At 35.4% G+C, this 23,422-nt stretch overlaps 1 protein-coding gene and 3 long non-coding RNA genes across 6 annotated transcripts; 1 reads left to right on the top strand and 3 right to left on the bottom strand.

The window, feature by feature from the left end:
• Positions 1 to 740: 740 nt before the first annotated feature.
• LOC127880955 (uncharacterized) lies at positions 741 to 18,355 on the bottom strand. Of its 3 annotated transcripts, XR_008049825.1 has the most exons (10): positions 17,454 to 18,355; positions 16,874 to 16,974; positions 16,203 to 16,366; positions 14,479 to 14,563; positions 13,899 to 13,999; positions 13,228 to 13,391; positions 11,504 to 11,588; positions 10,924 to 11,024; positions 10,253 to 10,416; positions 741 to 825 (listed from the first exon to the last, which is right to left on the bottom strand). It is a non-coding gene; the product is annotated as an uncharacterized LOC127880955 (long non-coding RNA). The 3 variants fall into 3 exon arrangements; XR_008049828.1 differs by lacking the exons at positions 741 to 825; positions 11,504 to 11,588 and having other exon boundaries at positions 9,821 to 10,416; XR_008049826.1 differs by lacking the exons at positions 741 to 825; positions 14,479 to 14,563 and having other exon boundaries at positions 9,821 to 10,416.
• On the bottom strand, positions 4,304 to 6,917 carry LOC127880945 (uncharacterized). The gene is made up of 4 exons (XM_052428461.1): positions 6,813 to 6,917; positions 6,212 to 6,302; positions 5,682 to 5,821; positions 4,304 to 4,956 (listed from the first exon to the last, which is right to left on the bottom strand). The coding sequence occupies exons 2-4, from the start codon at positions 6,260 to 6,262 to the stop codon at positions 4,578 to 4,580; spliced, it is 570 nt and encodes a 189-aa protein (XP_052284421.1). The 5' UTR covers positions 6,263 to 6,302; positions 6,813 to 6,917; the 3' UTR covers positions 4,304 to 4,577.
• LOC127880967 (uncharacterized) lies at positions 6,984 to 8,919 on the bottom strand. Its single transcript, XR_008049831.1, has 4 exons — positions 8,867 to 8,919; positions 8,561 to 8,642; positions 7,979 to 8,103; positions 6,984 to 7,601 (listed from the first exon to the last, which is right to left on the bottom strand). It is a non-coding gene; the product is annotated as an uncharacterized LOC127880967 (long non-coding RNA).
• Positions 18,356 to 18,819: 464 nt separating the features above from the next.
• On the top strand, positions 18,820 to 23,049 carry LOC127877073 (uncharacterized). Its single transcript, XR_008048246.1, has 2 exons — positions 18,820 to 18,973; positions 22,350 to 23,049. It is a non-coding gene; the product is annotated as an uncharacterized LOC127877073 (long non-coding RNA).
• Positions 23,050 to 23,422: the final 373 nt, after the last annotated feature.

Raw genomic sequence — 23,422 nt, 5'->3', positions numbered from 1 at the left:
CTGCCCGCGAACTGTAAGCTTGAGAGATAACCATCATCTGATGAAGTACTGCTTTGAGAATGCATTCTTATTGTACTTTTAACCAGATCGCATTTTGACAGCACAAGGCTTCAGACCCCCCAAAGTGTGAGGCTTTCTTTCAATAGTGCCTTACATGATACAGACCGCATTGCCCAAGACAGTGGACTTTCTTCCCGGAACTGCACAGGGCTGCATCCGCAGCACAACCCTTAAGCTCAATCATGGTCGGCTGACTCTGAAATAGTGAAATCTGAATTTACAGATGCTCATTTGTCTCTAAGGTTATGAGTTATTGCCTATCTTATTAAAAGCAAACACAATGACATGCTTAAGAAGACATGTGCATTCTTTGAAAAGACATACAGCTGCCCGATACTTGACTAGGAAAAGGCGCTATGGTCTTCACTCTGAAATTCAATATTAAGGGCTTAACAGAACAAAAGCCAGATCTTACAGCTAATTGGCCCCACCTACAGCTAAATATGCTTTATAGGTTGAAATAAAGTTTATTTGTCTGAAGAACTAGTGCTATTAACTCATCAGCTATGTTGCTCCACTGGCCGCAATTCTGTAAACATAGTGTATATATGGAAATACCTAGTCTACACCACCTGCAACGCACCACTACGTCCACTGTAAAAATACACAGCTAAGTTAGTACTTTAACGAACAAACTGTGAAATTCATGTGTTAATTAAACAATCAGTATGATGACTCACATTGAAATCATGTCCAGTGCACCAGTCAGAGCAAGACAGCTAGCGGATTGTTGACCATCTACGGCTCAAGGACAAACGGTCAGGCCTACAAACAAAGAGAAAAATGGCATAAATGGGTTGCATGCATGTAATTTTGGCATATTTTTTCATCTTGCTCTCCACCTGAAACTTCAATCTATGGACATAATAATATTTACATTTAAGATTTGTTGGGAAATGTTACCTTACTTGTCCATACCAGGTCCCCACCCATCCGGAACAGTCCAAAACCACCTAAAACATCCAATAGACCAAAATATTGACACCTCTCATCTATTTTAGCACCCAAATCATCAAAACATTCATTAAAATTCATTTTCTACTTGTCTCGCTTGCAGACGAATCCATGTGACCTTGACATTGCAGTAACTATGTGCTTTATAAAGGTTATATTACACTAATTCCGATTTCCCATAGGGTCCCATTAAAACTGACAACTTTCACAGCATTTTTTTTTGCCTTTCCGACGTATCAATTTTCCGAACCTGGTATCATTTTAAAGATGGATCTGTCATCTTCCAATAATTGCAATCAAAAACATACCGTCTCGCAACTTCTAAGAAAGTAAATCGCTGTCGAATGAACCCACCGTAGAAAAACGTGTTTCGGAATCCTAATTTCGACAAAAGCCCCACACAATAGAAAACACACCTCAAAGTTCATCTTTTAAGTTAGCTTCCAATCCAAGGCATCAAAGTACTCCAGACACATACAGGATTATTACAAATAACCACAAAAGACATGTCTCACATTGTTAAATGGCCTATATTCAAGAAGAGAAAAGGAACTCTAGAAATAGGCACTACTTTCGAATGGACCACGGAGGGATACACAATGATGATTAGTGTAATGTAACCTATACACCCTTTCAGTTATTAACTGATTATAATTACCTCCCCTGAATGACGTCATCCGGGGATACCCGATTATCGACTGTAAGCAAACAAAGAGATGTCTGTTTGACAATGTGTGTTTTCAACGGTTGTAAATGGACTTAAAATATGAAACGAAAAGGTTTTGTACTGACCTTATTATTAATAATTTATTATTTTCTTATGCAATTTTGATATTCGGTTTTATAATGCTGAATAAAGCAGCGGTATTGTTTTTGTCTGTTTATATGTTTTCGCGAGGACGAAACGTTCAAACGAAGGATTTTTTACTGAATAAATCCTGTTCAGAAATGTTGATATAGATTAAATAGGTGGAAATATTGACTGTTTTATCTAAGGACATTTCGTATTCGTCCAAGTATGACCACTCGTTGGCATTTATATTTTGAAGCAACTAAAGGACGCTCGTACTGGTCTTAGTCATACCGTGCTTTTGTACCAATTGCCCATTTTTTTTAATTGAAAGCCAACGGCATCCAATGCAACATATGGTTTGTTAAAAAGCTATTTGTTTGATTAGAGCTTGTACTAAGCTATACCCGGCCTAATGTGTATTAATGTGTAAAGTACAATGAATCAGTTATCATGAATGTTATTGAAACAGAATTTTGTTCAACAGATTAATGACCACGACTATGCTGTCCAGTTTTACACAGCAACACCAGTATTCGACTCAAAACCGGATGGAAAACAGATTCAAGACATTACTGTATCACTCGAGAAGAAGTTGAAGGTAAATTAAATTGTTTAGTCAATTGATTTGTTTAAATAACATTTGGGAATAAAACATTTATAGACATATAATTAATATATCAATACAAATAAAATGAAATTCTTAACCAATAGGATAAAAACACATCTTATTATTTGTTAACCACGTTTGTGGACTTTGTTATACTGATTTTAATGATCCAAATAATTGGTAAAGTTGTTATTTCACTTGATTTTTTTAATATTATTAGTTGATCTTCATAAAATTTCAGTCTAACAGGATCTACTGTGTGCCCAAATGTCACACCACTGGCTAAGGATTGTTAGAAGGCCATGGAAAGCCCAGCTATCATGCATTTCCAGCTGAAGATGATCCAGTTCAAGCTGTTTGGTTGAATAAAATACGAAGAGATGAAGACAGACATTTTAAGGTCAGTTGTTAGTGGTTTCAGTAAAACTTTAAATGATTTTGTATAAAGAAAAATAAAACATGTAAAGTACTATACATTTTCATGTCAGAAAAATAGTGTTGATGTGATTCAAAAAAAGCACACATATTTATTTATTCTTTTTTTTTCTTTCAGATAAGTCACAATACGGTTGTCTGTTTTCTACATTTTGAACGTGACTGTCTTGATGAATCTGGATTTGCTAAGCGGAGGTATCTAAAACCAGGAGCCATCCCTACCACTATTCGACTGCTGGAAGGACAAACCACATCTGTTGAAGCGAATTCAAGTGGAACGTGCAATTAACAAGATTAAAAGTTTTCACATATTTAATCAGGTCATTCTGGTTTCTCTGTTTGGGATAATTAATCAAATTCGGACAGTTTGCTCATTGCTCACTATTTTCCAAGACCCAATTATACCATGTCCTGGTGTTTAACATACATACCATTTATATGAACATTTGTTGTTCGTGTACATCATACTACATGTAGGCTAATGAAAACCATTGGCTGTTCATGTAATATTTGTACATTTTTTGGCTTTGTATAAAGTTTTTGATAATTATCTTGATATAAGCATTGATTTAGTTACAGATTAATGCTTAAAGAGTACTTAAAGCTACACACCTTGAAATAAAGTACATGTTCATATAGATGCAATTTGAAAGTGTTCAAAATTTTCATTAAATCTATAGTCTAGTTAGCAAGTAATTTATTATTTTTCAAACAGGAATAACTGCTTTTAAAACTGAAAGAAGGATTTCTATATTAAACACGATTATTTTTAACTTTTTAAAGCGCAAAAAAGATGGCTTTCCACCTTGTTACCACCATATATATTCTAGTTGGCATAATAAAATTAAATCTATAGCCTAGTTTAATAGCAAGTTATTTTTTTTCAAACAGTACTGCTTTTAAAACCGAAAGTAGGATTTCCAGACGTACACATCCATTTCGACAAACGCGATTATTTTTAAGTTGTAAAGTGCAAAAAAGATGGATTTCTACCTTGTAACCACCAGATATATTCTAATTGGCATAGATAAATATGTCACTCATACTTAAATTTACTATGCCAAATAAGGTGTGTGGCCTTTACATAAAAATTGTATATACATCTTTTTAATCATGTTTGTTAATTTGTTTTGATTGTATGACTACTGAATAAATATTTTGTTAATAGAAATTTTAGTTTTTTTGGGGAAATATTAGGTAAAACTAAGAAAGTCCAATGGATATTGAGACAAATCAGTACTTAAGTTCGTTTCCTGGGAAGAACCATTACTGATTCTCAATGGGGATCGAAACTGGTTGCTCCAGATTGCTTAGCAGACACCATAGCAACTATTTCACTAAGACTCTGCTACAGATTTGCGTAATCCTTTGAGTAAAAACACTTTGTAATCAATGATATAAGCTTTATTACAACAGAAATAATGCAAGATAAGCACATTTGAGTAGCTTAGTTCATCACAAAACAGTATGAAGTATCATTAATTGTAAGATTAATGATGAAAGACAACATGTGAAAGCTAGAAATCATAAACTAATTTAAGGAAACACAATCTGAAAATTACAAACATTCAGATACAGGTATTGCACCAAAATGAGCTGAGATCCTATGATTATATTGAATGAATAAATGTGATTTGAGGTGAATCTCACAAATACTGACACTAAAATAACACAAAATTGAATACTTTCAAATATAATTTAGATTATTTCAATACTCTTTATTTCTGATTACCGGTTTTTCATGGAGCGGAAACACTTGCATCTAACAATTGTTGAACTGTTACGTTCAGATGTCCATGTGTCGAATACATAACCGTCATGAAAAAACACATAGCCTCGTTGAATAGGCTTTTCAACACCCAGTTTTGAACCTTTACCAGAACTTTTGGTCCATTCCAGAATGTTCATGTACGAAAAGTCTTTGAAGATCGGTCTGGTGCTTTGGGTCCATGTGCATTCTTCCAAATTAAGATGTTCTTCCGCTGTTGACACTGTTGATTGTCCTTGACAGTTCATACAGGATGACTTCTGCTTAGCTGCAAATGGCTGGTCTGGATAAGGATCCACAATTAGGATGTTATCCTGGTTGTCACTGAATTTCTTTACCCTGGAAAATATATAAAAGTAAAGATTTAAACTTTGTAACAGAACATTAAGATTTAAGGTGTTACAAAAAAAGCACTACTCCAGAGTCTGTTTCAGATACTTGTTTTCCACCTAATAAACGCCACCCCTACCTTCTTTGTGACCAAAAAATGTATAAAGACAATTTAACTAGTGGCAACCAATTTCTAATGCAGACTTAAGAGAGTAATGTAACTTATTATGTCAGGGATTTTAATTGAAGCAGAAAGCTGTGTGCCACTATGCATGTTATATACATTGTAAAGTACTATATGCTGTGTGGTCGAGTCAGGCTGACTAAACAGATAAAACTTATTTTTAACAGACTGGTTGACAGAAACATAGAAAAAAATTCACAACATGAATGTGCGTTTTTAATATAAAAAGCAGGCTTTTCCTGGCCATTTTGGGAAAAAAGCAATTGCAGGATTGTGAATTTTTCGTGCCAAAAATCAACTGATTTGGGAAAACTAATATAAAATAACCCTTCACAATCATTCAAATTAGATGAAAAATCATATTATTCATGGTAATGTACTTCGTTAGATGTCATTTACATATAATTGAGTTAAAATAATCATAACCTCTTCTTTCTTTTTTTATTGGGAATTATTTTTTCAAATTACAATTTAAGTTAGGGAATGGGTCCGTTTAACTGACCCGTAGATACACCAGGAAAAGGCCTGAAAGGCGATATAAAATAAGTACCTCAAGCAAAGTTCGGCTTTTGTCTCATTCGATTTCACAGCTTGTCCCCGGCATTTCAACCATATTCGCAACTCTGTAACTTTGCATCTTTCTGGTTGAAGTTGCGGTAAAACAGCGCCAGGGACATCCTTGGCATACAGCTACAAAAATAAAAAGGCAGGTTTTAAGCATTATTGCTTCTTTAGAAAAAAATCATGTCACTTATACAACATACAAAATCCATCATATTATTTTTTAGAAAATGGTTTGAAATAAATATGATCGATACTGAATGTAGTGTAAGTTACATGTTTTTTTTTTAAAGTGGCAATAATGCTTAAAACCTGACAGCTGAACTTGTATGCTTTCATGTTGGGTCTCTGTACCGAGTCAATATTTATTAGAGTGTATTTATGGTACATGACTATGTCCGGATATATTCATGCCACCAATGTGTATGTATTTGCATAATTATATTAATAATAAACTTAGGAGTATTTATTATAGTGAATTCACATTTTAAACAAAAAAACAAACCTTATGAATATCACAGTCGTGTACTGTTGTACTTTCTTTTCTGTTACAGGATCTGGTTCAGCCATGGTACTTCACTGTTTCTGAACATAGCATTTGGGATGATTCCTGAAAAAAACCCACATATAATGCTTTTTTTGCAGCTGATTTTTATATTATTTCAACACTTCAGTCAAACACTCAAAGAAACAAAGGATAGTTTCGGTTTTGAAAGTTTATAAATATAGAGATTTTGGTGTAAAAAACATGAAAGTTAAATGACCCGTTCTCCTGATTGGTTTTCATTCACATTCTTCTACTTTCTAGTTCTATTTAAGAATAAAAAAAGCCCCGAAATCATATCATTCCTATGATAAAATCATGATTACAAATATAAACTTTCTGAAAATAACTCGTAATACGCGTTGCTTTCAAAATTTGGCATTTTTATACAATATTTACTTTTAGGTTCCAATCCAGGTGTAATGGTATATGTACGAACATGAAATGTGTCTTGACAAAACGGAATGTTTAATGCATTTTTTCTCACTTCATCGTACTTAAAAGTAAATATACAACAAGCGATAGCTTTAATATGCGTCAATAAAATAATAAAAATAAAACATGTGTGCAACTTACGCATATATTGTGCTAAAGACGTTGATTTCTTCAGCGACACAGTAAAATTTTATTTTCTCTGGCGAATTTCTATCCCCCGTTGACGTCACATCCGGCTAAGGGACAGAACTCTAACACTAGTAAAAGCGAATAACTGAAAGGGTCTATAACATTTCTAGAATTGTACTGGAACTAATGACTAGAAGTGTTCTGGAATCATCCTTAAAATGCTCTAGAACGATTTAGAACAGTTGTTGAACGTTAAATGAGAATAATTTCTAGAACAATTTGTTCTGAAACAGTTCTGAAGGTTTGTTCTAGAACAATTCTTGAACTATCGTTCTAGAACTATTCCAGAATTTTTCTTGAATAAATTTCCAGAACTGTTATAGAATTGTTCTAGAAATTTTTCTCATTTAACGTTCAACAACTGTTCTAGAACAATTCTTGAACTATCGTTCTAGAACTATTCCAGAATTTTTCTTGAATAAATTTCCAGAACTGTTATAGAATTGTTCTAGAAAATTTTTCTCATTTAACGTTCAACAACTGTTCCAGAATAATTCTAGAACATTTTCAGTATGATTACAGAACAGTTCTAGCCGGTGTGTTCCAGTACAATTCTAGAAATGTTTAGAACAGTTTCGAAGGGTTGCTTCAAATAAGTCTGGAACAAATGTTCTAAAACAGTTCTGAAAATGTCCGTAAACAGTTCTTTTCAATCTCTTCGGAGGCATCTGATGGGATCAGGCTCTTCTGTGTACAAGCAACTTGTCACGAGGCTCTGTGTAGGTGTTTGAGCACTTTGCTCTGAAATCATTTAGATAACAAATGTAGTCACATCTTAAACTAAACAAGAAGTCTAAATGATCCAGCTGGACAGTATTACAAATATAGACGTCTTTTTATTTAGTCAATATTGAGTGTACTTATTATCAAAGTATTCAAACAAATTATTACACATTTGATCACAACATTAGTATTTTCAAATTGAGAATGCTTCAATACAGCAAACCTTGTAAGTAAACTGGTGATGGATAACACAATTTGACATTCAGCACCAACTTAAATACGAACGCAATATATTCAAGACACTGTTGCAGGTTTTTATGATTTGAACGCATTAAATACTGGATTTTATATATTTCTAAGGGATTAAAATAAAAAGTATTAGACAACCAACATACTACTGAGATTTTGCTTTGCAGCATTGTTCGTCAGGTCAATCTCTTCGGAGGCATTTGATGGGATCATGCTCCTCTTTACAGGCAACTTATCACGAGGCTCTGTTGGTTTTTTTGATCACTGAACTCTAAAATCATTTATGAAATGTGTTGAAAACCAAACTTGAGCATTGTGTCATGCGATCATGAATACTTTGTTTTAGTCCATCAAATTTCACATTTGGAAATTCTGGCTAGTCTGAGTAGTTACTCATACAAACAATTAGCTAATGTTATCGAAAGTTTGTTCATCAGATTTTTTTTTCAAATAAATTCACTCACCCGTGGCTAGTGAGTGAGTGTGAAATTGGATAATTGTGAACAATGTGTTCTCGTTTCATTTTTAACAGGGGAAAAATCATATCTATAGGCAGTGTTGACCAACTGATAAAAAAATACTTAAAATAACACTTATTCAATGGAGGCAAATTGAATTTCTTGAGTCTCATTTAAGTGTCCAACTCACATTCATAAATATTAAAGCCTGTAATTTTGGACTGCCCGCCTGTCACTAAACTGTGAACATGCCTTGAAAATAATACCTACCTTGAGTTTTTTTCCTATCTTAAGTTGCCTCGAAAGCATGCTTAGGCGGTCGCTTTGCTTGCTTTAAGAGAAACCTCGTTATCTGTAATCAACAGTATATACAAATTTTAATATTATTATTATGATAATATATTTATTTACAAGATTATTTTTCGTTATCCGAAAATATGATTGCCCGAACCTGTACTATTTACAACAAATTGTTTAACAATGATCAGGAAGACCCCTTAACTTTAATATTGATTTATTTCAATACTTTGTGTTTTTTATCAATACACAGTGTTATAAACAGTAAGTGAAATATACTTGCTCTACGGCGATTGAAATATGGACATTTTTTAGGGGACATTGTTAACCGAGACACCGCCTCGTCAAATAGGTCCGCGTTGAGGTTATATTACACTAATTCCGATTCCCATAGGGTCCCATTATAAAACTGACAACTTTCACAGCATTTTTCTTGCCTTTCCGACGTATCAATTTTTCCGAACCTGGTATCATTTTAAAGATGGATCTGTCATCTTCCAATAATTGCAATCAAAAACATACCGTCTCGCAACTTCTAAGAAAGTAAATCGCTGTCGAATGAACCCACCGTAGAAAAACGTGTTTCGGAATCCTAATTTCGACAAAAGCCCCACACAATAGAAAACACACCCTCAAAAGTTCATCTTTTAAGTTAGCTTCCAATCCAAGGCATCAAAGTACTCCAGACACATACAGGATATTACAAATAACCACAAAAGACATGTCTCACATTGTTAAATGGCTTATATTCAAGAAGAGAAAAGGAACTCTTTAGAAATAGGCACTACTTTCGAATGGACCACGGAGGGATACACAATGATTTAGTGTAATGTAACCTTTAAGGGAACTCAACTTTGTCCTATCTTTTTCAAACTTTCTCCACATGAGATTTCAACTATTTCCACAATGAATATGCAATTTCAGTGCATTCGGATGGGGGTAAAGGCCTTAAAATGGCCATTTAAAGCGGTGACTAAATTGGCCGCAGTCAAGTCGGAATGCATGATTTTTAGTCTAAGTGACGACAGCTGACTTTGTGTCTCCAATTATTGTTACGCGTAACTTTAATGGCAAAAACTGGTATCATTGCATGCGAAATTCACCAATATATCAGCAAAAGGCCCAAATAAATGTATTGATTGTGAATCAGTGTACTTTTCTTGATGAAATAGGAGACTTTTTTTTAATTTTAAGCACTTTTTTCCATAAAAAACTCACTGAAGGCATATAAAATCATGTTTTTTAAGAAAATTATTATTAAAAGCTTCACTTAGAATCTAAACATACACATTGCAATTACAAAAATTAATGCTATTATGATGAGAGGCATAATTTGCAGCTTTCAAGCCGATACAAGCCGGCTACCCAAAATTAACACTTAAAAAGGCGCAAATCGCTCCTTCAACAGCTTACGACACAAAGTGACACTTAATGCGCATCCAGATAGTCTCTCTCATATAAATAAGTCCTGTTAGCGACATTTTATCAAGTATTCTCTTTAAAATCCAGTGTTGAAAGCGTAAGTTTTGCAAAAATGCCCACAGTCACCATGCAAAAGAGCATGTTTGCTAAGGAATTCCTACGCGAGTGGCCACACTAATGTCGTGGCAGGAAAGTCATTTGGGTGTGATTCCTCTGTAGTTCAGTGTACATTCATTCCACTACCTGGGGATGACTATCAGGATCAATTTTCCCAGCTTGGTGTAGTGTTGACCTTTCAGGATGTTGATGGATCGTCCACAAGCGCTGCACCACTGCGGCCTCTGTTCAGGACACAGAGTCGTATTGAGGTCTACACAAACCCGCAGTCAGGCAAGGATCATCCAGACCTTTAATAAAATAAAATGTTTAGGCCCCTGAAACTGGCAATTATGTTCAACACTGAGATAAGGAAACACATAGAGGAGACATCATGCCATGGCTTTCTCATTATTGACACGGCAAACTCGAGCAGCTGGGGACTTGGCTCTAAACAAAAACAGGTATGCTCCATCAATGTGAGCAAGATGGCATGTCAGAGTTAAAAAGGGCAAACAAACATACAAAAGAGATATAAAGGAAATTAGAAATTAAACGCCAGAAGTAATTTTAAGTATTGTTTTTCTGTCTGCAAGGGTTGCTGTGGAAAATAGTGCTTAACGCATAGTTTGGCCTGTAGGGGTTCTGCTAGCAAGAACAAATCGAAGTCATATCTGCCCGCGAACTGTAAGCTTGAGATAACCATATCTGATGAAGTACTGCTTTGAGAATGCATTCTGATTGTACTTGAACCAGATCGCATTGACAGCACAAGGCTTCAGACCCCCCAAAAGTGTGAGGCTTTCAATAGTGCTTACCTGATACCAGACCGCATTGCCCAAGACAGTGACTTTCTCCCGGAACTGCACAGGCTGCATCCGCAGCACAATCCTTAAGCTCAATCATGGTCTGGCTGACTCTGAAATAGTGAAATCTGAATTTACAGATGCTCATTTGTCTAAAGGTTATGAGTTTATTGCCTATCTTATTAAAAGCAAACACAATGACATGCTTAAGAAGACATGTGCATTTCTGAAAAGACATACAGCTGCCCGATACTTGCCTAGGAAAAGGCGCTATGGTCTTCACTCTGAAATTCATTACTCTAAGGGCTTAACAGAACAAAAGCCAGATCTTACAGCTAAATGGCCCCACCTACAGCTAAATATGCTTTATAGGTTGAAAATAAAGTTATTTGTCTGAAGAACTAGTGCTATTAACTCATCAGCTATGTTGCTCCACTGGCCGCAATTCTGTAAACATAGTGTATATATGGAAATACCTAGTCTACCACCTGCACCGCACCACTACGTCCACTGAAAATACACAGCTAAGTTAGTACTTTAACGAACAAACTGAAATTCATGTGTTAATTAAACAATCAGTATGATGACTCACATTGAAATCATGTCCAGTGCACCAGTCACAGCAAGACAGCTAGCGGATTGTTGACCATCTACGGCTCAAGGACAAACGGTCAGGCCTACAAACAAAGAGAAAAATGGCATAAATGTGTTGCATGCATGTAATTTGGCATATTTTTCATCTTGCTCTCCACCTGAAACTTCAATCTATGGACATAATAATATTTACATTTAAGATTTGTTGGAAATGTTACCCTCACTTGTCCATACCAGGTCCCCCACCCATCCGGAACAGTCCAAAACCACCTAAAACATCCATTTGGACCAAAATATTGACATCTCTCATCTATTTTAGCACCCAAATCATCAAAACATTCATTAAAATTCATTTTCTACTTGTCTCGCTTGCAGACGAATCCATGTGACCTTGACATTGCTGTAAATGTGCTTTTTAAAGGTTATATTACACTAATTCCGATTCCCATAGGGTCCCATTATAAAACTGACAACTTTCACAGCATTTTTCTTGCCTTTCCGACGTATCAATTTTTCCGAACCTGGTATCATTTTAAAGATGGATCTGTCATCTTCCAATAATTGCAATCAAAAACATACCGTCTCGCAACTTCTAAGAAAGTAAATCGCTGTCGAATGAACCCACCGTAGAAAAACGTGTTTCGGAATCCTAATTTCGACAAAAGCCCCACACAATAGAAAACACACCCTCAAAAGTTCATCTTTTAAGTTAGCTTCCAATCCAAGGCATCAAAGTACTCCAGACACATACAGGATATTACAAATAACCACAAAAGACATGTCTCACATTGTTAAATGGCTTATATTCAAGAAGAGAAAAGGAACTCTTTAGAAATAGGCACTACTTTCGAATGGACCACGGAGGGATACACAATGATTTAGTGTAATGTAACCTTTAAGGGAACTCAACTTTGTCCTATCTTTTTCAAACTTTCTCCACATGAGATTTCAACTATTTCCACAATGAATATGCAATTTCAGTGCATTCGGATGGGGGTAAAGGCCTTAAAATGGCCATTTAAAGCGGTGACTAAATTGGCCGCAGTCAAGTCGGAATGCATGATTTTTAGTCTAAGTGACGACAGCTGACTTTGTGTCTCCAATTATTGTTACGCGTAACTTTAATGGCAAAAACTGGTATCATTGCATGCGAAATTCACCAATATATCAGCAAAAGGCCCAAATAAATGTATTGATTGTGAATCAGTGTACTTTTCTTGATGAAATAGGAGACTTTTTTTTAATTTTAAGCACTTTTTTCCATAAAAAACTCACTGAAGGCATATAAAATCATGTTTTTTAAGAAAATTATTATTAAAAGCTTCACTTAGAATCTAAACATACACATTGCAATTACAAAAATTAATGCTATTATGATGAGAGGCATAATTTGCAGCTTTCAAGCCGATACAAGCCGGCTACCCAAAATTAACACTTAAAAAGGCGCAAATCGCTCCTTCAACAGCTTACGACACAAAGTGACACTTAATGCGCATCCAGATAGTCTCTCTCATATAAATAAGTCCTGTTAGCGACATTTTATCAAGTATTCTCTTTAAAATCCAGTGTTGAAAGCGTAAGTTTTGCAAAAATGCCCACAGTCACCATGCAAAAGAGCATGTTTGCTAAGGAATTCCTACGCGAGTGGCCACACTAATGTCGTGGCAGGAAAGTCATTTGGGTGTGATTCCTCTGTAGTTCAGTGTACATTCATTCCACTACCTGGGGATGACTATCAGGATCAATTTTCCCAGCTTGGTGTAGTGTTGACCTTTCAGGATGTTGATGGATCGTCCACAAGCGCTGCACCACTGCGGCCTCTGTTCAGGACACAGAGTCGTATTGAGGTCTACACAAACCCGCAGTCAGGCAAGGATCATCCAGACCTTTAATAAAATAAAATGTTTAGGCCCCTGAAACTGGCAATTATGTTCAACACTGAGATAAGGAAACACATAGAGGAGACATCATGCCATGGCTTTCTCATTATTGACACGGCAAACTCGAGCAGCTGGGGACTTGGCTCTAAACAAAAACAGGTATGCTCCATCAATGTGAGCAAGATGGCATGTCAGAGTTAAAAAGGGCAAACAAACATACAAAAGAGATATAAAGGAAATTAGAAATTAAACGCCAGAAGTAATTTTAAGTATTGTTTTTCTGTCTGCAAGGGTTGCTGTGGAAAATAGTGCTTAACGCATAGTTTGGCCTGTAGGGGTTCTGCTAGCAAGAACAAATCGAAGTCATATCTGCCCGCGAACTGTAAGCTTGAGATAACCATATCTGATGAAGTACTGCTTTGAGAATGCATTCTGATTGTACTTGAACCAGATCGCATTGACAGCACAAGGCTTCAGACCCCCCAAAAGTGTGAGGCTTTCAATAGTGCTTACCTGATACCAGACCGCATTGCCCAAGACAGTGACTTTCTCCCGGAACTGCACAGGCTGCATCCGCAGCACAATCCTTAAGCTCAATCATGGTCTGGCTGACTCTGAAATAGTGAAATCTGAATTTACAGATGCTCATTTGTCTAAAGGTTATGAGTTTATTGCCTATCTTATTAAAAGCAAACACAATGACATGCTTAAGAAGACATGTGCATTTCTGAAAAGACATACAGCTGCCCGATACTTGCCTAGGAAAAGGCGCTATGGTCTTCACTCTGAAATTCATTACTCTAAGGGCTTAACAGAACAAAAGCCAGATCTTACAGCTAAATGGCCCCACCTACAGCTAAATATGCTTTATAGGTTGAAAATAAAGTTATTTGTCTGAAGAACTAGTGCTATTAACTCATCAGCTATGTTGCTCCACTGGCCGCAATTCTGTAAACATAGTGTATATATGGAAATACCTAGTCTACCACCTGCACCGCACCACTACGTCCACTGAAAATACACAGCTAAGTTAGTACTTTAACGAACAAACTGAAATTCATGTGTTAATTAAACAATCAGTATGATGACTCACATTGAAATCATGTCCAGTGCACCAGTCACAGCAAGACAGCTAGCGGATTGTTGACCATCTACGGCTCAAGGACAAACGGTCAGGCCTACAAACAAAGAGAAAAATGGCATAAATGTGTTGCATGCATGTAATTTGGCATATTTTTCATCTTGCTCTCCACCTGAAACTTCAATCTATGGACATAATAATATTTACATTTAAGATTTGTTGGAAATGTTACCCTCACTTGTCCATACCAGGTCCCCCACCCATCCGGAACAGTCCAAAACCACCTAAAACATCCATTTGGACCAAAATATTGACATCTCTCATCTATTTTAGCACCCAAATCATCAAAACATTCATTAAAATTCATTTTCTACTTGTCTCGCTTGCAGACGAATCCATGTGACCTTGACATTGCTGTAAATGTGCTTTTTAAAGGTTATATTACACTAATTCCGATTCCCATAGGGTCCCATTATAAAACTGACAACTTTCACAGCATTTTTCTTGCCTTTCCGACGTATCAATTTTTCCGAACCTGGTATCATTTTAAAGATGGATCTGTCATCTTCCAATAATTGCAATCAAAAACATACCGTCTCGCAACTTCTAAGAAAGTAAATCGCTGTCGAATGAACCCACCGTAGAAAAACGTGTTTCGGAATCCTAATTTCGACAAAAGCCCCACACAATAGAAAACACACCCTCAAAAGTTCATCTTTTAAGTTAGCTTCCAATCCAAGGCATCAAAGTACTCCAGACACATACAGGATATTACAAATAACCACAAAAGACATGTCTCACATTGTTAAATGGCTTATATTCAAGAAGAGAAAAGGAACTCTTTAGAAATAGGCACTACTTTCGAATGGACCACGGAGGGATACACAATGATTTAGTGTAATGTAACCTTTAAGGGAACTCAACTTTGTCCTATCTTTTTCAAACTTTCTCCACATGAGATTTCAACTATTTCCACAATGAATATGCAATTTCAGTGCATTCGGATGGGGGTAAAGGCCTTAAAATGGCCATTTAAAGCGGTGACTAAATTGGCCGCAGTCAAGTCGGAATGCATGATTTTTAGTCTAAGTGACGACAGCTGACTTTGTGTCTCCAATTATTGTTACGCGTAACTTTAATGGCAAAAACTGGTATCATTGCATGCGAAATTCACCAATATATCAGCAAAAGGCCCAAATAAATGTATTGATTGTGAATCAGTGTACTTTTCTTGATGAAATAGGAGACTTTTTTTTAATTTTAAGCACTTTTTTCCATAAAAAACTCACTGAAGGCATATAAAATCATGTTTTTTAAGAAAATTATTATTAAAAGCTTCACTTAGAATCTAAACATACACATTGCAATTACAAAAATTAATGCTATTATGATGAGAGGCATAATTTGCAGCTTTCAAGCCGATACAAGCCGGCTACCCAAAATTAACACTTAAAAAGGCGCAAATCGCTCCTTCAACAGCTTACGACACAAAGTGACACTTAATGCGCATCCAGATAGTCTCTCTCATATAAATAAGTCCTGTTAGCGACATTTTATCAAGTATTCTCTTTAAAATCCAGTGTTGAAAGCGTAAGTTTTGCAAAAATGCCCACAGTCACCATGCAAAAGAGCATGTTTGCTAAGGAATTCCTACGCGAGTGGCCACACTAATGTCGTGGCAGGAAAGTCATTTGGGTGTGATTCCTCTGTAGTTCAGTGTACATTCATTCCACTACCTGGGGATGACTATCAGGATCAATTTTCCCAGCTTGGTGTAGTGTTGACCTTTCAGGATGTTGATGGATCGTCCACAAGCGCTGCACCACTGCGGCCTCTGTTCAGGACACAGAGTCGTATTGAGGTCTACACAAACCCGCAGTCAGGCAAGGATCATCCAGACCTTTAATAAAATAAAATGTTTAGGCCCCTGAAACTGGCAATTATGTTCAACACTGAGATAAGGAAACACATAGAGGAGACATCATGCCATGGCTTTCTCATTATTGACACGGCAAACTCGAGCAGCTGGGGACTTGGCTCTAAACAAAAACAGGTATGCTCCATCAATGTGAGCAAGATGGCATGTCAGAGTTAAAAAGGGCAAACAAACATACAAAAGAGATATAAAGGAAATTAGAAATTAAACGCCAGAAGTAATTTTAAGTATTGTTTTTCTGTCTGCAAGGGTTGCTGTGGAAAATAGTGCTTAACGCATAGTTTGGCCTGTAGGGGTTCTGCTAGCAAGAACAAATCGAAGTCATATCTGCCCGCGAACTGTAAGCTTGAGATAACCATATCTGATGAAGTACTGCTTTGAGAATGCATTCTGATTGTACTTGAACCAGATCGCATTGACAGCACAAGGCTTCAGACCCCCCAAAAGTGTGAGGCTTTCAATAGTGCTTACCTGATACCAGACCGCATTGCCCAAGACAGTGACTTTCTCCCGGAACTGCACAGGCTGCATCCGCAGCACAATCCTTAAGCTCAATCATGGTCTGGCTGACTCTGAAATAGTGAAATCTGAATTTACAGATGCTCATTTGTCTAAAGGTTATGAGTTTATTGCCTATCTTATTAAAAGCAAACACAATGACATGCTTAAGAAGACATGTGCATTTCTGAAAAGACATACAGCTGCCCGATACTTGCCTAGGAAAAGGCGCTATGGTCTTCACTCTGAAATTCATTACTCTAAGGGCTTAACAGAACAAAAGCCAGATCTTACAGCTAAATGGCCCCACCTACAGCTAAATATGCTTTATAGGTTGAAAATAAAGTTATTTGTCTGAAGAACTAGTGCTATTAACTCATCAGCTATGTTGCTCCACTGGCCGCAATTCTGTAAACATAGTGTATATATGGAAATACCTAGTCTACCACCTGCACCGCACCACTACGTCCACTGAAAATACACAGCTAAGTTAGTACTTTAACGAACAAACTGAAATTCATGTGTTAATTAAACAATCAGTATGATGACTCACATTGAAATCATGTCCAGTGCACCAGTCACAGCAAGACAGCTAGCGGATTGTTGACCATCTACGGCTCAAGGACAAACGGTCAGGCCTACAAACAAAGAGAAAAATGGCATAAATGTGTTGCATGCATGTAATTTGGCATATTTTTCATCTTGCTCTCCACCTGAAACTTCAATCTATGGACATAATAATATTTACATTTAAGATTTGTTGGAAATGTTACCCTCACTTGTCCATACCAGGTCCCCCACCCATCCGGAACAGTCCAAAACCACCTAAAACATCCATTTGGACCAAAATATTGACATCTCTCATCTATTTTAGCACCCAAATCATCAAAACATTCATTAAAATTCATTTTCTACTTGTCTCGCTTGCAGACGAATCCATGTGACCTTGACATTGCTGTAAATGTGCTTTTTAAAGGTTATATTACACTAATTCCGATTCCCATAGGGTCCCATTATAAAACTGACAACTTTCACAGCATTTTTCTTGCCTTTCCGACGTATCAATTTTTCCGAACCTGGTATCATTTTAAAGATGGATCTGTCATCTTCCAATAATTGCAATCAAAAACATACCGTCTCGCAACTTCTAAGAAAGTAAATCGCTGTCGAATGAACCCACCGTAGAAAAACGTGTTTCGGAATCCTAATTTCGACAAAAGCCCCACACAATAGAAAACACACCCTCAAAAGTTCATCTTTTAAGTTAGCTTCCAATCCAAGGCATCAAAGTACTCCAGACACATACAGGATATTACAAATAACCACAAAAGACATGTCTCACATTGTTAAATGGCTTATATTCAAGAAGAGAAAAGGAACTCTTTAGAAATAGGCACTACTTTCGAATGGACCACGGAGGGATACACAATGATTTAGTGTAATGTAACCTTGAGCGAACTGAAAGATCATTTTGCGGTATTCTCCGGCAGGAATTTATTAACATTAGTGACGAGGCGGGCTTAACGCTTTCAGTCATAAAAAAGTGTTCACCCCATTCAAGAACCTTTTAGATTGGTACCAAAAAGTTTGGCTATCAAACGAATTTACTTACGATGGATTTCACTGATCACCGCATCGTATGTTTGTTTTTGGTAAGTGGCTTTGATGCGATCTCCCTCCTGGTAGTGAGCAACATCTATTTTGGGTGCGACTACATTTTGTGGTTCGATAAAGCTCATAACGCGATTGAACAAGAAAATAACGTCTGCCATTTAAAAAAAGCGCGCTTATATGCACCCGACTGTTTTTCGTTAATGCTGCTCCGCTGACAGTCTACGTAAATAAAGTAAAAAACCAGTATGCTCTGTTTTGTGAATTTTGGCCAATGAAACTATCTCTTACATTTTGGGTTAGGCTGGGTAGATTTTCAGAGACCCGTATGATGCGATGCTGAAATAAGCTTTGGAATTTAATTTTTCAACTTAAAATTAATCCCTCCTTACTAAATTCATATCTTCATGTTAAGTCAAATGACACATCGAAAGGAAAACCATCTTCACGTATCGGAAAATGGTAAGTACCAGTGCTTGATATGTGATAAAGAATAATCAACCAGACAGAGAGTTCTAACGATGCTGTCCGGTAATCTTGCGCAGTTAAGGTTCATGTAAAGTCCCAAAATGACCCCATATAGATGAAATTTTAAAATATAAAAATGATCAGTTATACCCAAAATAAGTTAATGAAATTTACATATGGTTGCAATAATCACATTTTTATTCCATATATGTACACAATTAAAAAAAACACTCACAAATGGTAGTAATAATGTAATTATTATAAAAAATATTGCAAGGTATGGCAAATTCTCAATTTCATTAAAAAAACACAAATGCACCAAATAAAAACACCAACAGTATACGCAAGTTATATGTAAGGTACTCCGAGCATTGAATTGCGTCAATACAGCCCCACAAAGACACTATGCGTATTTCAAAATGAACATGTCAATGCCATGAGTCGCTATTTATAGATTTTGGAAAAATACTAACTTTCTGCGCGCATAGCATGCGATCAATAAGAGTTATGATCTTATAAAATAAAATTAATGAAAATATATCATTTTCATAATATCTCCATAACAATGACACTTACTTGAAACGCACTATTTGAAAAGAATCTTGATATAATTGACTCTCCTCCCGATTTAATTTCATCGGTCGTCCATCTTGATCAGAAATGTGTATTGATTCGTATTTGCGAATTTGTTAAATATTGCTTATATTAAATATTTACTTTATAACATAACTTGAAATTACCTCATAAACAAATTATACAAATTTTAGAACAAACGGATCGTGAGTAATTTATCAATGATCGATTTTGAAACGAAATATTTTTCATAATACTTCCGGCAAATAATGGCTTCCTGAACAAGTAAACATGACAAGACAATAACAAATGCACTTTTTCATCGATGACAAGGTTTTTATAGAAATGTAAGTGTTCAGTTGGTTTAATATGTGCGTGTGCCCAACATTTGTATAATTCATTTTTCCGATCCCACAAATATTATGCCTAGATCGTTAATTGAAATATTGTTATGTCGACTTCCTTGAAACCGGATGTTTTATGCCCCACATGTTTAATTAACGTGTATGGAGTTCGAGATGTGACATAAACATGTTGTAATTTGTTTTAAGGTAGCCAATTAGTTGTCTTTCCGAGTCCTATATATTTCAAATGAACAATCAAAGTGTTTTCCCTTTTGGTAATATATTTTATTTTTTGTAATTGTGTCATTTTGTGACTATAATGAGTACTGTATTGCGAGAAAATAAGTAATTTTGAAAATGAAGGTTCACTGGTAAGTCCACCATACTTAAAGTAGTTCCCAATTATTGTGTTAACTTTTGACATTTTTTTTATGTTTTTCTTTTCCTTATTTTAGGATTGTTGGTGTGTGTTGTGTGGACTTTTCATTTGTAGTACCTAACATTAAGTGTATACAATATTTTGACCAAAGGAATTTGTTCAATTTAACTCCGTTTGTTATTTTGATAATTTCATGCATGCGCTGTATATTTCTTCAAAAGCAACATTTTGCATCATATCTTTTTTTATTAGCATTTTCTTATATGTTCTACAAGTGTTTACGGGGCTATTGACTTATAAATTGAATTTATTGCCATAATATTTATTGAAGTATTTCTATGTGAAGAATACGCCTTTTTACACTTTACATGAACCTTAAGGGTCAATTGGCTTAAAAACATGTTCTTTTATAAATTGGCAACATAATATCTAAATTAATTATGAAAATTATAAGTTCATGTGCTTATTAACACAAAAATATCTGATTAATGCAGTGTAGAACTGTCCGATTTGATTTCAAAACAAACATGACTCACCTCATTTTAAAACTACCACAGTGTCCGGTAATCTTGCGCACTTTGTATAATGACCTCGTTTAGGCAAAAATGTAGATATATGGTGTCCAATTATTGACAAAAAACATTCCAGAAAAATATTTTTAAAATCAGTTTGCAAAACCATTGAAATTAAATGTGGTTTTCTAGTGCAGTTTTTGTTCACTACAAATAAAAAAAAATATGATTACTAATAATAGTGGACAATTACAACAATGTAATAAAAAAGTACCGGTATGCGAGAAAAAAAATGCATAACAGGTTTGATACACAATCATGCTTCCATAGTGTACAGAAAATATCAAAACTAGGCCATTGCGCATGCGGAGATCATACCAAATTGGTTTGACAGAATGGCGGCAAATGATGACTATGTCGTCTGATGCGATATATTTTCATGGCAAAAAATACCATAACTGATCGGATATTGTGCAATGGAATGCTTAATTACACGTTGGATTTATGAATTCTTAATTTAAAGTATGAAAACGCTAAAGACTTCAGGGAATTTGTGATTCATTTTGAATTTTTCGTAAGAAGGCCAGTGTTTACGATGTATAGGGATGACGCAACCAGTGTTTAAATGTAATGATCGAATTTAATTTTGCATGGAATACGTAACTTTTAAATCCGTTAATTCTTTAAAATGTGAAATTCCATCTTTCATCACTAAAGAAAACCATTTGTCGTCTGCGAGATTCGTTATTACAATTAATAAATGGTCCATTTGCTGAAGGGCGAGTATAAGGCAAATGGACGCATTTTTTTTCTGTTTTATAACTGGTTATCATTTTTTTAAACCACATAAACACCAATGCTTATTTTTTTGAAGATTACACTGCAAGTTAGGCAAGTGATTTCAGTATTTAACAATGCTCAATGTTTACATTGAAAGTATCATTGCACGCAACATCAGGCTGGGTTATAGACCTGTGATGCTCACTAAAATAACTTCTTGAGGCCCGGGAATAGTTTATTGTGAGACTTTAATCTATCGATGACTACAAGAAGATGAGACTTGGCAAAACATTAAATAATCTAAAAATGTGTGAAATTAACATTAATAACATGCAAGAGTAAAATGGCATTGGTCACCTTAACACCCATGTATTCTGGAATGCCTGACTGAATAAGGTAAATTACTGAACTTTTAAGAAAAGCATATTTCTAAAACATCATTACAGAAGAAAACACTTTGTTTACATAAAATGAAAAAACAAGTGTTATTTTGTCCGAATTATGTTGCCTTCCAGAAGTAGTTTCACACTTGGTAGTGTGGCTCACACATGTGGTAGAATGGCCGTGGTAACTACTTGGGAGGCAAAACAACTAGGGGAAAGGAAACTACTTGGGAGCAAAACAACCTGATAATGTACAGAATTTAATTTTGTTTGAACATGTTGATTTTTGTAAACCACAATCATTTGCTTGTGAATTAAGTTTCTGTAATTATAAACCTGTTAATGAGTTAAAGAGTTTATATTTGTTTCAAAATATACATTCATATGTCTTTTTTCCAGGTCCACTGAAGCGTGTGAAGAAACTGTATTTTGATGATGAAACACTTCCAGTGCCACGTTCTACACACTATTGGAGACAGATTTAATGTAGAAAAACTACACAAATATCTGAATAATGTTATGAAAAAGATGGATGAAATCCACCCATTACAGTTACCAGAAGCTCCTGTAGTTAGTTACCTAATTCCAGTTTAGTTCTCTGAGATTCTTGTGATAGTGAATGTTGAGGAACTCTGTGAAGTCCTAGTGTTTTAATTGACACAAGATTACATGCAAATTCAGAAGACACTAAGTATGCAGAATTCCGAACAGATACAGTAAAAAAAAAAATAATAATGTGTAATTTGGTGACAAATTATAGTCAGTTATATACATGTATATGTATGTGTGTAGCAGAAGATTTTGTAAGGACTTAAAGGAGAAGTACTTTTTGGTATTTCAGGGATAATTTTCTCCAGTTCTCCATAAAAGCTTATGTTTGGATACTCACGTTGTTTCTAGTGAGTACCCACATATTGTTTTAGGATTAGAAATAAGACAAAGTATCCCAGACCTATCAACAAACACTCCTCCTTAACATAAGTCCTCTGTTTGTGTATGATATACATCTATTGATATGACAGCAATATCTTGCAGACACCACAGCAAGCAAAGTTTCAATGTGAAAATTGTTTTGAAATATAATTTGAAAGAAGTCAAATTATCATTGTCTGAACTAGTTTATTTTAAATATATAGAACAATTGTAGGACAATTGTGGACTTTGGTTCTAGACCTGTTCTATATGTGTTCTTATTCCCCATTAGAATGTTTGTAGAACTTACTGGTTCTTAAAGAGTTCTAAATGTGTTCTAGAACTACAGTTTAGAACATTTTAAGAAATTTCTTGAACTTATTTTGTTCTAGAAATGTTCTAAAAATGTTCTTGTATATTATTGGAACAGTTTCAGAACTAAGCCTTGTTCCACAAATGTCTGGAATTATTCTAGAAAACAGTTCTGGAACAATTCCAGAACATAAGTTCTAGAACGCGAATATGGAACATTCTAGAACTGTTCTTGATGTTCTAGAACA

Source organism: Dreissena polymorpha, chromosome 1 (assembly GCF_020536995.1).
Source record: "Dreissena polymorpha isolate Duluth1 chromosome 1, UMN_Dpol_1.0, whole genome shotgun sequence".
Taxonomy (NCBI): domain Eukaryota; kingdom Metazoa; phylum Mollusca; class Bivalvia; order Myida; family Dreissenidae; genus Dreissena; species Dreissena polymorpha.
Note: the sequence above shows the minus strand (reverse complement) of the source record. Positions and strands in the feature narration are given on the sequence as shown.